Raw genomic sequence first — 13493 nt, 5'->3', positions numbered from 1 at the left:
CAAATACTGAGCCCACCTTCAACCGCATCCCAGAATAGACAGATGAATGGACTTTAGGTAAAGCTGTTTCTAATGACACACCTGGGGAATGTGGAGGCATCATTTCATAGTACAGCTTTTAAAAGCAATTCTGAAAGAGGCCAGAGGATGGGGGAGCAGGGGAACAAGCCCAGGTGTACACTCTGATGACCTGCAGAGGGCTGGGCGATGTGAGTTAAGGTGTCTGCCAAGGCCGTGGGCTGTAGAGATGGAAGAGGCCACCCTAGGCAGCGACGTTTTTGTCCTTTACAGCCTCTGCACTTCTCATCCCTCCCACAGCCACAGCTGTTTGAACCTTAGTAAGCAATTGGCCAAAGGATGTGAATCCAGAGACGGGCCAGCCCCTGACCAGAGGCCCGGTGTAAAAATGATGTGCCAGATGGCCAATCTGATCCCTGTCTGAACTGAGGAGAACTAAGGAGGAAGCAGTAAGCAGCAAGAGTTGTAGCTGTGAGATGCTTTATGAGAGGGCTGGAGGTGGAATGAATGATAAGGAAGCAGAGCAATAAAGAAGGTAAGTCATCAGAAACTATGAGGAAGAGGAAAAGACACCAATGGGGGAAAAGAACCAGTTAGTGGCCGGTGAGGGGAGAGGACATACCTGGCACGTATAGACAGAGCACACAGGGGAGAACCCCAGCTCTCTCCCAGGCCAAAGCCCTGGAGTTGCTGTGGATCCTGGAATTGTTTAGTTCTCACATCCATGAGCCCTGTCCTGTCATTGTACTGACCCTTCCTGAGGCTATATGGTTGCCTTTTCCAGTAAGCCTGTCATCATTGAAGGTCACTAGAGGGAATCGCTGGGTCTTTTGAGATGAGTTGGAAGAGATGGGCTACATATCATTCAGGACATCTTGCATAAACTTTCTCAGGACCACGCTTGTGATGGGATCAGACATCTCAATGCTTGAGGCCCATCCTGTGGTGGCCGAGGGCACATGCCCTGTATAGCAGTGATGAAGGACAGGTGTACATATGTTACCGTCATCCAGGACACATGCCTGTGTGGAGGCTACTCTGCCTCCAAAGGGAAGAGGGTAGGGGGATTGCTCTGAACAGGACCAAGGATGACCCTTGGCCATCTTTTCAACCATATATATCCTTTCTTTCCAGTCAGACAGGAGTTGGCCCCAAGGCCAGAGACTACATGTACAACCTCTTGCAGATACTTGTGCCCTAAAGTATGGAATCATTTATTGGCATTTAGTGAGTGCCTGAGGGGACACAAAGCTAAATGCTCAGCACTGTGAGGAAGCTAATTCAGTGATGACCTTGAACTGGCTTGAATAGTATTTCCCAAAAAACTCATGTCCACCCAGGATCTCAGAATGTGACCTTATTTGGAAATAGGCTCTTTGCAGACGTAATTAGTTAAAATGAGGTCATACTGGATAAGGGTGGGCCCTAATCCAATGACTGGTGTCCTTATAAGAAAACAAAGACACACACATAGAGAAGACAGTTAGGACGATAGGCAGAAATTGGAGTGATGCAGCTATAAGCCAAGGAACCCAGGAGACAAGCAAGGAAGGATTCTTCCCTAGAGCCTTCAGAGGAATGGGCCTGCCAACAACCTTGATTTTGGACTTCTTGCCTCCAGAACTGTGAGAGAATACATTTTTGTGTTTTTTAGCCACCTAATTTGTGGTGCTTTGTTATCGCAGCTCTAGGAAATGAATGTAGCCTCAACCAGTTTTTCCACTAGTGATGTAATAGTGTGGCCATCACTTTGGTGTGTTGATGAATCTGATGGGTGTGAGCTCACAGATACAACATAGGGGCGGCCCCAAACAAATCAGCAAATGAAATGTCAGATGGTCTTCCTGATACGGCAAATGATGGCAAAATAATCTAGTAAATGCTACCATTTTCATGTGTGGACATTTTGTAGGTAAGAGCTCTGAGGTAAGAATTTCAAATGTGACTACATCGACCAAATGAAGAATCTGACTGAGAGAGTGACCGTAGGAAAACTAACTAGCCTCCAGAAGGAGACTTCTTTTGGGTGCCCAGGTTTTCACTCCTGGCCATGACAGCTAAAGGGACAGAGCTATATACTTCTTGTACAAAGAGGCAGGAAACATCTGTATAAGTGAATTAGCACAAAGCCTGGTCCAGAAATGAAAAGTAGAAGCTGTGGGACCGAGGGGCTTGTGATTACAACTGCCAGAAGCAAAGGGGTTCCTTCCTTTCCAGCCTAACTGACAAATAAGTCAGCACTGGGGCCCTTTATTCAGCATCTACCACATGCCAGGCGTGGTGCTAGGTGCCCTGTGATTTAATCCTCATTTATGCCTCACAATCACCCTTTAACATGGGTGCTGTGAAGGTGGGATGATGTACAAGGCAATTCCACTGAGTCATCAAGATTATTTACTCAGCCTTATCTCTGCAGCCAACACTATGGTAAGGAAAGTGGGAACTAAAATAGAAAATAAAATACCTGGCCCTAGCCCACAATAAATTTGCAATAAAAATAATTCCTTTATCGAATAACATAAATTTGTTTCAGAAAATAAAATATTTCATTCAACCTTTACTATTCAACCTTGGAACATGTTCCTGGAAAGTGAGGATTTAAAAGAACTCTAAATGCATCTATATTTTATGCACTGAATTGAATGGGGGGGGGAACTTCTTTTTTTGTAAAGAGAGGGAAATAAATTACATCTCAGTGTTTCACAGACAAATTTTCTTAAAAATTTTTTTCTTAAATCTTCTGTGATTAAACTAAACCAAGAACTAACTGAGTATACACAACAGGGAGAAAATGTAAATATCAGAAGGGCATTTTTTTCTAGTTGTTTTAATTATGAATTCATCCCACCAAGTTCAATTTCTTTTCTTCACAAAACCAGGTTAATATTGGATGTCAATAGAGAAACTAAGAAGTTAAGTTCTGGATTAATCTCTACATACAGCATGTGATGGTAAACACCTTGTGATAAAGTTCTACAAAGCAAAGAATCTCAGAATCATTAGATCTGAGTTAACAGTAGTTGAGTTGTTAGTAAACTCTAAACAGAATCAGATGAAGAATGTGTTGAGAGGTTGGCACCCTGGATAGGGAGTGAAGAGATCCAAGAAATAGTCCTGGCTGATGACCACGTGATTGGGGTGAGTCAACTCTTCTTTCCACGGACCTGTTCCTGAATCAGAAAGTTGAAAAGTCCAATGCTTGCTCTTCCATAATTCAGTAGGATTATACAAAACTGTCAGGATACATTATCTAATGTACTAGATGTAAAGCAAGTTAAAGTCTTAGTGAAAAAGAAGAGTGTATTTCAAAGGTGCAATTCTGAGGACACATGGGGGAGAAAAGTTCTTTGCCTTGGTGTTAAAAAAATCTCTAAAATTCAGGCTTCCCTGGTGGCGCAGTGGTTGAGAGTCCGCCTGCCGATGCAGGGGACATGGGTTCGTGCCCCAGTCCGGGAAAATCCCACATGCCACGGAGCGGCTGCGCCCGTGAGCCATGGCCGCTGAGCCTGCGCATCCGGAGCCTGTGCTCCGCAATGGGAGAGGCCACAACAGTGAGAGGCCCGCATACCACAAAAAAAAAAAAAAAAAAAAAAAAAACAACAACTCTAAAATTCTATAAACTCATTCATCTTATCTGCATGCAAACCAGCTTGTAATGAAATCAGAGTAGATTGCTATTTACTCACATTTTAATATTCTTTTCTCATAACTTCCTCTTCCTATGTTACTTACACACAGAATAATAGCTGGGAGTTTCCTGCCCTGAGTACAGGTTCCAGGACAATCTTTTGATTCAGGGAAAGGGACATCTGATAGGGGTAGCTGACATGTGTTCAAAGATGAAAAGAAGAACAGAAAGATATTCCAAGATGATTAAACAAATTGCTCTCTTGACTTTTCTTAGCCAAAGAAGGAAACAGTTATCAAGAAAACGATCCCCTCTGCCACACACCCCATGGTTCATGAATACCCTCTTGAATCTTGCATCAGTAGTAAGCAGAGAGCATTCTGGAGTCCCAGGGGACAGTAATAGCATCGCTGCCCAGATCTCAGCAAACCCAGTGGGGCTGTTTCTGAGATGCTGGCCAGAGGAAAACCAGGAAGGAGGGAAATCAAAAATCACAGGGGTTTTTGCCCCTAATTAATTTGCGTGGTTTGATTTCTGACAAGGAAAGAAAAGAAAGGTCATTTCATCTACCCAGACCTCAATAAACAGTATGTTAAATCCAGGTAAAAATGAAAAGGTAAAAAAGAGAAGGAAAGTATCTGTGTGACATGTATCAACAATTCTCTGAATGTTTGATCCCTGTGTGGGAGGCAGAAGAATGGCCTCCCAAAGATGTCCATGTCCTAATCCCTGAGCCTGAGACTAGGTCAGGTTATGTGACGAATTAAGGTTGTTCACCAGCTGACTTTGAGATGGGGAGATTATCATTGATTAACTGGTTGGGCCCAGTGTAATCACAAGAGTTCTTAAAGGTGGAAGAGAAAGAAGGGAAGGTCTGAGTGATGTGATGGGAGAAGAACTCAACATCCGTTGCTGGCATTGAAGAGGGAGGAAGATGCCATGAGCAGAGGTAGTTGAGTGGGTGGCCTTTGTAAACTGGAAAAGGCAGTGAAAGAGATTTTCTCCTAAAGCCTCCAGAAAGGAAGGCAGACACCTTGATTTTAGCCTAGTGAGACTATGTTGTACTCCTGATCCGTGGAACTGTAAGACAATAAATTTGCACTATTTGAAGGCACCAAGTTTGGGGTAATTTGTTATGACAATGACAGAAAATACCCCTAAGTCAAAATCTAGAGTAGCTCAGTGAAAACCAGTCGCAGGGCAATCATAAAGTTATAGAGGATAGTTTGCCTGGAATGCCTGGGTCTGGCCTGCTTGGGATTAACTCTAACGCCAGAGTTGAGATGGCTCAACCCCCCAGCATTCTCTCTTTGGGTATTTTTCTTTAAGCACTTGGATTAAGGGATACACAATATATGCTTATTGGGCCTCTTCTGGGATCTGTGATGTAAAATGGGGTTAGGTGTTCACTTAGGACCCATTTTCAAAGTAATTTTCACAGAGAAAATATAACTCAAGAGGGAAAATCTTTTAATATTCTAATGGTGCCACGAGTGAGAAAATAAATTACTCCCTCAGCACTTTCCCCTGACCAATATGTTCTGGTCCCTGAGTTCTTGCTTTTTCCAGAGTATGGGTCAGTTTCAACATTCAGGATCCCAAGGGCCACAACCCAAGATTCCTAAAAATGCTGAGGCGCTGCTTGGAATCTCGTAGCACACGTTTGCTGACCGATTTAGGTAACTTTCCTCCAGAGTCAAATTCCTTTCCCACAGATCAGTTCTCTAACTTTGCCACAGTATCTGCTACCTTTGTAATACTGTGCCTGCCTTTTGTTGAAATGTCCCAGCACTTGCTATGGAACATACCGGACATCCAGTGACTGCTGCCAAGTCCACAGCCAACTCACAGGACTTGATCAAATCCTCCATCATGGCCAAAGCTTGTTGTAGGTCGTCTGAGAAGGCTGAATCCTTGGTCCTCTCTGGCCCATTCTGTGGAAACCAAATGTCTTGTTGGAAATCAAAAGGTAAACCATCTACCAAGGGAAGAAGGGAAACAGGACAGAGATAAGGAGCCACGGATCCAGCCAGCATGAAGTGACTGAGAAGGTAGGTACATCAACCTGTTTCCCTGCTCCCAAAGAATGGTAGCTAAGGATATTTGCTGGTTTAAGTACAATATATGATACACACACACACACGCACACACAAGCAAAATCATTACACTTTCTGCACATTGTACTAATGAAGAATGAAGTTCATAAAATCATGGACATTATATTCTGGCTATATAAGAAACATCCTGAGCTTTTGTAAAGCATGAAAACCCCAGCCCTTTTAAATAGGGTGCTCTCCCTTTTACTCCCCTACCCCCAGGGCCTATTGAAAAGTACAATCTGAGTATCATATTTCTGTATTTAATGTGACAGTCTTATTCCTATGGGTAAAATTATACTTAAAACCATCCCAGAGGAGGATATTTGTAAACTTTAGAGGCAAAGAATGGGCTGCTATGCAGAGGTTTACTAATGATTTATGTGTAAACACCATAACGGTGGCATTTGTCACACTGAATCTCCCCGAGCTCTGCCCTTTCTCTCTCCTCTCCTCCCCCTGACCTTCCCATATTCTATCACCATTAAAGATGCCAAAGAGGTAAGCCAACATGATCTGCACCTCCCAAACAGCATAAAGACCCAGAATTAAGGGAAAAGATGACTTAAGAGACCAACATTCCAATTATTACTATTGTGACACTTAGGACGTGATAGGGATGGTTGTTTCAGCTTGAAAGTCTTTTGCTTAGGGTTTCCGTATTTTATTCCCCTGCTACCTACATAGCACATTTATCTGTTATCTGCTAAATACAAACAAAAAGATTTTGGCTTTGTCCATTTTTTTTTTTTTTAACACATCAACTTCTACAACAAAGAACAGAGAGCTCTTTGCTGCTCCGCATATAGCCCCACCTCTTCTTATCCTCTACTGCATGATGTAAGCAAAGTGTTGTGTATTTTCTTAATCTCTACTTAAACTCTGAAGATCAGCATCTTTGGATAAGAGATATGAGTGACAGGGCTGATGAATGGAGCACAGCAAGCTGCCTCCACTGAACAATTTCCCATGGATTCTTACCTTCTTACTTATGGTAAATGTGTTCCAGGTCCTGGTGGAAGACAACACACTCTCACCGAGCTGATTGTAACGTCATTAACAAAGGATTAAAAGTTCTTACACCAGGCATCTTCCTCTTTCCTAAATACTTGAAACTCAATGTGCTTTTAGAGACTCAACGGCTACCTATTTCCTCTCCTTCCCACTAACCCTCCTCCCACAAACACGGCAGGTGGCTAGTTTTACACTGTGTGATATAGGACTCTTACAAACATTATTAAACCTCTCTAACTCAGGGTAAATTCTTACAAACATTATTAAACTCCTCTAAACCAGGCTAGCTGCATTTGCTCCAGGCTATAAAATTACTACCTGTGCCTTGAGCTTCCTTTAATCTTAAGGCATCCCCACAGCACCATCTGAGCAGAGAGGACATGCAAATGACCGCCCCTTGAGACACATGCCTCATGTTATTCTTGTTAAAATCAGAATTTTATAATAGAAAAATGGAAAAAAACCACTTCCAAGCCACAAATTTCTTCCCAATCTGGTGTGGCCATCACTTCTTCCAAGTTTCTTCTTGGTTGTCTTAGAATTCACACACATATACACACACATTTGGAAGGGAACAGGGCATAATGTATATAGATTTACTAAGGCGTACAAAGAAGTAAATATAAATAATTCATAATCCTACCATGCAGGAAAACCACGGAAGGGATTTTATTATATTTACTTCCAGTCTTTTATGTATGTATTTTATACCTTCGCTTACTTTTGTATTCCAGTAAAACATTTTTATGTGGAAGGAAGAAGATATATTACCACTTATCCTATTATAAATCCCCACTTTGAAATTGCCTTTATTTTTGTTTTTTTCCTGACTATGAATTATAGGATGCATATTATTTTAGAAAATTTACACAATAAAGATCATAAACAAAACAAAATCGCTCTTAAGTCCTTCCATGTATAGGAAAACACCATTAGCAGTTAGTACATAGAACGATATTTAATATCCAGTACCTTAGCCAAACCTCCTTCTAGATCACCTGGGTCCATCTCCAAATCCTCAGGTGACTCAAAATCCAGCAGACCCTGCATTAACCCAAAAGCTTTATTGAAAATCAAAAAGTAGAAGGCCAACTTAATCTGTTGTGCAAACAATCTCCAGCCAATGCTAAACTGAGGATGTATATAAATTTGTCTGTTTGTCACAAGTAAGAGGGAAAGAGTAAATGGTACATTCAGCGCAGGGTTCTTTCCACAAACACAGAATCACATTGGACACACTATTTTGTAGCCTGCTTTTTCTCAACAACGTATCATGAACATTTTCCCATGACATTATATATTTTTTAAAACATGGTTTTTAATTGTGCCAGAGTATTGCATCCTATAGCTAAATCATAATTGATTAATCCCCCCTACTGTTAAACATTTAGGTTCAATAATTTTTTACTAAAATAATAATAATCTTTATACACTTTTCTTAAGGATAAATTCCTACAAGTAGAATTGTTAATGTTAAGAGTTGTGATGCATGTTTCCAAGTTCTTTAGAGAAGGACTGTGTTCCCACCAGCCATAAATGAAAGCTTTTTTCACCAGCCCCTAGCCTACATGGAGTATTACCATTTAACGCTGTACCAAAACATGCTCACAGGCCACTCTCGGAGGGAAGCAGAGGGTCATCAGCCTCACTCCCAGGCTGGTGTGACGGCTCCACGTATAAAACGACAGCTGCACTTTATGTTGCGGAAGCTTCCTGGGGGTCAGCCCTGAGTGAGCTCTCTACTGCGTCACTCACTGGCTCCCCACAGCAACCTGTGCAGGAGGTTCTAGTGTCCTCACTTTACAGGCGAGAAAACCAAGGCCTGAGAGGTCCAGGCATCCCACACTGGCAGCGGCAGAGCCGGTGCAGCCAAGGCTGGGCCTGCTGATGCAAAGCTGAGAGGGTAACTTGTTCTGAGGGCAAAACATTGGCAGTAAGCTTAACTGCCCTGAGCCTCAGTTTCTTCACACTTCAGAGCCTTTTGGCACATCTGATGGTGGGGATTAAATAAGAAATACAGGTGGGTGTGAATTTTGTTTTGTATAAAACGAAATGACTTCCTCTCGGCCTCTGATGATGGGTTTAAAATTAAAGGAGCATCTAGTTTTGGTGTGGGGATGATCCAGGATTATGTTGTGACTGATGTATATTAGTTACTTGTACATTTTTTTTGGATCTTTGCAAGGGGAAAACTACAAGTAACGAGTTTTATATATTTAATTTAAATCTGTTACAGGTTTTCATGTTCAGGATAAACAATTTTTCAACCTTGGGCGAAAATACCTGCAACGGTTTAAGGTGACTGTGTTTTACCTTAGGACGACTGTTGCATGCCAATTTATGTACGTGTGTGTGAAAACACTTCAAAATTGAGTTAAAAGATGTAAATTTAAAGCTGGTTGTGTATCTAATCTGCCCCAGGTTCAGTAAATAAATAATTCTTTTCAAAAACAAAAACAAACAAACAAAAAGAAATATACGTGGGAAGATACCCAGTAAACAGCAGGGGCTTGTTTTTAAATTAAGTGAGAGTAGCCACTGGGCAAGAGCTGCTTATAAAGGTTAACTCAAAACAGACCTTGGATGAGTGACCCAAACCTTTCCCTGAGCTCACACCTGGGGAAGCAGCTTTGACAGAGCTCTTGTCCTGTGGGGGGGGAGCGGGGGGGGCGGGTGGGTGGTGGCGGGGTCTGGGAGTGCTCTCCTGCAGGTGTGCTGGTATCAGAGCAAAGAAAAAACCACCTAGGGATTCAGCAAAACAAAATTCATTCTGTTATGCTGCTCTAAGGCAGTCTAAGGGCAGAGGTAGTAGATGTCGCAAAAGGAGAGAAGAATCCAGTTTTGCCTTCTCCCCTCCATTGTTTAAATGCACGTAAAATAGTAGCTTTAGGGAAAATCGCACCTCTTTCCTGAAGCTCCTTGCCCCAGCTGTAAAATGGAGATGATATCTTACCTGTAGATATGTTACCAAGAATAGAGGTCTGGCTGCCTCCCCACCCTCTCAGCTGCCAGCTGTGTGGTGGCCTCCCTCTTCCCCACTTTCCTCCCAAGGACCTCTGCTCCCCTAAGCTGGGCTCTCCTTAGAGATCCATGTTCTGGCCGCATGATGGACTAGCCAGGCTCCCGGGACCCTATGATTCTTTGGTTTTATTCCTCATTGAGGAGGCTGATTTAGACCTGGGACAGAAAAATCCTGAAATCTAGACATAGTTTCACCTTTGGAAGTCGAAGTCACAATTCTACGTGTCTAAGGAAAAGAGCACCATAGCGCCCACATCTGTTCTCCAAGCACAGGAAGCACTGTCTCATCGACTTACCTTCAACAACATCTGGTACTTCATAAGTCTCTGGCTTGGTCCTCTCAGATACTTAAAAAGAGGGAGACTGTGACCCAGTTGACGCTGGCATACCTTGAAAAGCCAAAGAGAAACAACATAAAACAAAACAACACACACACAGAGAACAGAAGCAGCAGCACTTAAATATAAGAAGTGAAATGAGCTCTTCATGGAGAGAAGGGGCAGCTGTGTCGACCAGTTTCATAATGTTATTGGCTGTTCAGTCCCTCAGGAACAGTGTGTAAAATGAGAGTAATGGGAAAGGGGATGGGCTTGGCTAGTATTTTTATAGGCAAGTAGGGATGCCGGAACATTTATTTCTTTTAGAAAGTAAGTCCATTAGGAGGGAGACAATGGGGCAGGCTTCTGAAAAGGTTGTCTTAGAATTGGTGTTTGGGGGTGGTGGAGTCTAGTCAAGGGTACATGATGGGCTTATTGACATCATTCCAGGGAACCCCAAAGTGTGACTTAATTCCACTTTTAAAACCCATCCTAGAAGAGGACCCTGGTTTTCTCACCAGGCTACAGCTGCTCATTACAGAGCTGTCCCATGGAGACTCAGGGCAGCATTGAAACTTCCAGTGTATAATTTCAAAAAAGGAGAGACTTTTAATAAACATAAATCCCAATTAATAAACATAAATCCCAATGCCAAGTTCCTCTTCCTAGTTTATACTTTCAATTTCTTTACAAATTGGATGTACATAAACAGTGTCCAGGGAAAAGTTTGTGGGAGACCTTAGAAACGCAATGTTACCCCAAAGTAGGTGCAGTCTTGACATTCTTGCCAGATTGCCCTGGCTCGGGGCAGATTCTTATGATATTTAAAATATATTTGAAGGTCTTCTTTCTGGGTGAGAAAAAGTTAGAACAAATTAACCAGGTAGCATTTTTCAGTAAGAGGACAGGATAATACAGTTTATTCATTCATTCAACAGGCCTGAGTATTTTCAATGTGTAAGGAACTGGGGATGCACAATAAATAACCTTCTGTTGGGGTGAGTATGTGATGGGGAGATAAACACAGGGTTATAAACAACGCAGATGTGAATGGAGTGCTGTGAGAGCAGCTACAGGACGCTGGTAAATAAATAAGTAAATTCATGAACAGGAATCGAGTTTTAACTTTATCCTTTCTCCTCTGCTCTTTATCTGGGACACCAATATCTCCCCCAGATAGTTCTGCACTGAGTAATAAAAAGGACAAAAAAGTGCTCATAGCTGATGGCCTCTTCTTTCTCTCTCCCCACTCACTCCTTATTACAGTCATCATGATGCCAGCCCTACAAATAAATCTAAGAAACAACCGAAGGATAGAAACATCCCAGAAGGAAAATGTGGCAGTTTGGACACAAACCTAAGTGGTCTGGGCAACCCCTGCGTCAGACATCACCTTCAACCTGCAGCACAAGACTCCGAGACTGGAAAAGCTACATGACTATCTCAGTGCTAGAGATCAAGAGGGATTCCAAGTGCTGTGTGACCTATATTCTCATTGCATCAAGACTGTGTGAGGTGGGAACACATCTGCCAATATCCCAGATAGAAAAGATACCCCCAGCCTGTGGAGTCAGCTTGCTAGCTTCATCCATTCCATCAGGAGAACCTGGTCCATCCACTCAGCTGTGCTTGCCACAGAGCCCGGGCTGCTCTGGCAGAGATGACCACATGGCCACTTCCTTGTGGATTTCTGTGTCCCTGTCCTCTTGCTGAGGCCACTCTTGATGTCCTTCATCTGGACATGGGTTATTTTTTCCCTTACAGCTTTCACTATGTCTATTCTACTTCTAAACACCCTGCTGTAGTGAATGATTTCCATTTCTGTAGCTCTTCCTCTCTCCCGATAGATTGTAAGTGGTCATTTCACTTCACTGCAAGGACTACAGAAACTCTGTCCTTTGCTATTCTCTCCAAGAAAAACTACACACACACACATGTTTAAGAAGGCAGACAGCCCTTGAGAAATGTTGTTCAGACTGGTTAAGAAACTAGAATAGGGCTTCCCTGGTGGCGCAGTGGTTGAGAGTCCGCCTGCCGATGCAGGGGACACGGGTTCGTGCCCCGGTCCAGGAAGATCTCACATGCCGCGGAACGGCTGGGCCCGTGAGCTATGGCCGCTGAGCCTGCACGTCCAGAGCCTGTGCTCCGCAACGGGAGAGGCCACAACAGTGAGAGGCCCGCGTACCGCAAAAAAAAAAAAGAAACTAGAATAATAATTCAGAACTTAACAATAATAACTTCCTTATTCATTCACTCCAGAACTATGTGTTGAGTGCCTTTGATGTGCCAGGCACTGTGCTAAGTACATTTGTTAAACTCAATGGCTCCCAGAGTGTAGTAGCCTAGACTTGAGGAATACTCCTGCTACACTGAAGGCCAGGCTTAAAAACACTACAAATTGATTAAGGCATTTCACCACATTTGGTTTGTCAGAGCACAAAGACATTGGCCTTTTGCTCCAAGGTTTCATTGCTTTCAACACTCAACACCAGAAGATTCTCAGAAGCTGAAGGAGACTGGAGATCCAGCCTTCCACCCAGGAAAACATCGCCAACAGTCGGCTACCTTTCCCTAAATCCTCCCAGTAACAGAGAGGGACCTGGTTCTCTTGGTGGATGCTGAGCTGATACTTGTGTTCCTGAAACCTTCACCCCTTGGTCCTGTGTCTGCACTTTGAGCATCACAGAACATTATATGCCTTCCAGTACTGAAACACAACTACTGACCTAAATTTGCTCTTCAGTCCAAAATTCCTTAGAGAAAGCGTGTGCACTAACCAGCAGCATACGAAAGTACCTGATTCTCCTTACCTCCCTATAGAATAAATCAGGAGGCTAAAAAAATTGCTACCCCCAAACTCATATTCACACAGGAAGACATGATTTCTTATGGATTAAGAAGACTGTGGCTCAGGTTCAGTTCTTGGCTTTCTTACTTACAAACTATTTGGTCCGAGGTCAGTTACTTAACCTTCCTTCGCTTCAGTTTCTCATCTGTTAAGTGGGCTCACGACAGCAGTCAACTCCTATGATTGTTGTGCGATTAAATGGGAAGATGTATAGAAACCTCTCAACAAATGCCCAATACATGCAGAGTACTCAACAAATGGTAGCTATTGTCAAAGCATTTTTTACTTTTGTAGAGTCCTTCTGTGTGCATTATTTTATTTGATTTCCACAACTTTACAAATTGGTATTACTAAGCTTGTTGTATGCAGGAGAAAAGTGAAACTCCCGGGGTTTAAGTGACATACTTGAGGTCATGCTGATAGCAAGTGGCTCAATTTAGATAAGAAGTTAAGTTTCCTCAGTCCCACCCCAGTGTTTTTCTCTATTGTACCATGTGAGATCTCAGAGCAAATGGGACTCAAAGTAAACTATTGACAAACGCTATTCTACA

At 42.7% G+C, this 13493-nt stretch overlaps 1 protein-coding gene across 1 annotated transcript in view; it reads right to left on the bottom strand.

Moving 5' to 3' along the window:
- Window positions 1-13493, bottom strand: part of MCF2L2 (MCF.2 cell line derived transforming sequence-like 2) — a gene marked incomplete at its 5' end in the record, with an annotated part of 239213 nt that overhangs the window by 30244 nt on the left and 195476 nt on the right. The window contains 4 exons of the mRNA XM_082624318.1: window positions 5455-5580; window positions 7729-7800; window positions 10074-10166; window positions 10852-10944. Of these exons, the coding sequence (XP_082480444.1) occupies window positions 5455-5580; window positions 7729-7800; window positions 10074-10166; window positions 10852-10944 (384 nt within the window). The remainder of the gene's footprint in view (window positions 1-5454; window positions 5581-7728; window positions 7801-10073; window positions 10167-10851; window positions 10945-13493) is intronic.

The sequence above is a fragment of the Mesoplodon mirus genome (genome assembly GCF_964341445.2).
Source record: "Mesoplodon mirus genome assembly, chromosome: 6".
Taxonomy (NCBI): domain Eukaryota; kingdom Metazoa; phylum Chordata; class Mammalia; order Artiodactyla; family Ziphiidae; genus Mesoplodon; species Mesoplodon mirus.
Note: the sequence above shows the minus strand (reverse complement) of the source record. Positions and strands in the feature narration are given on the sequence as shown.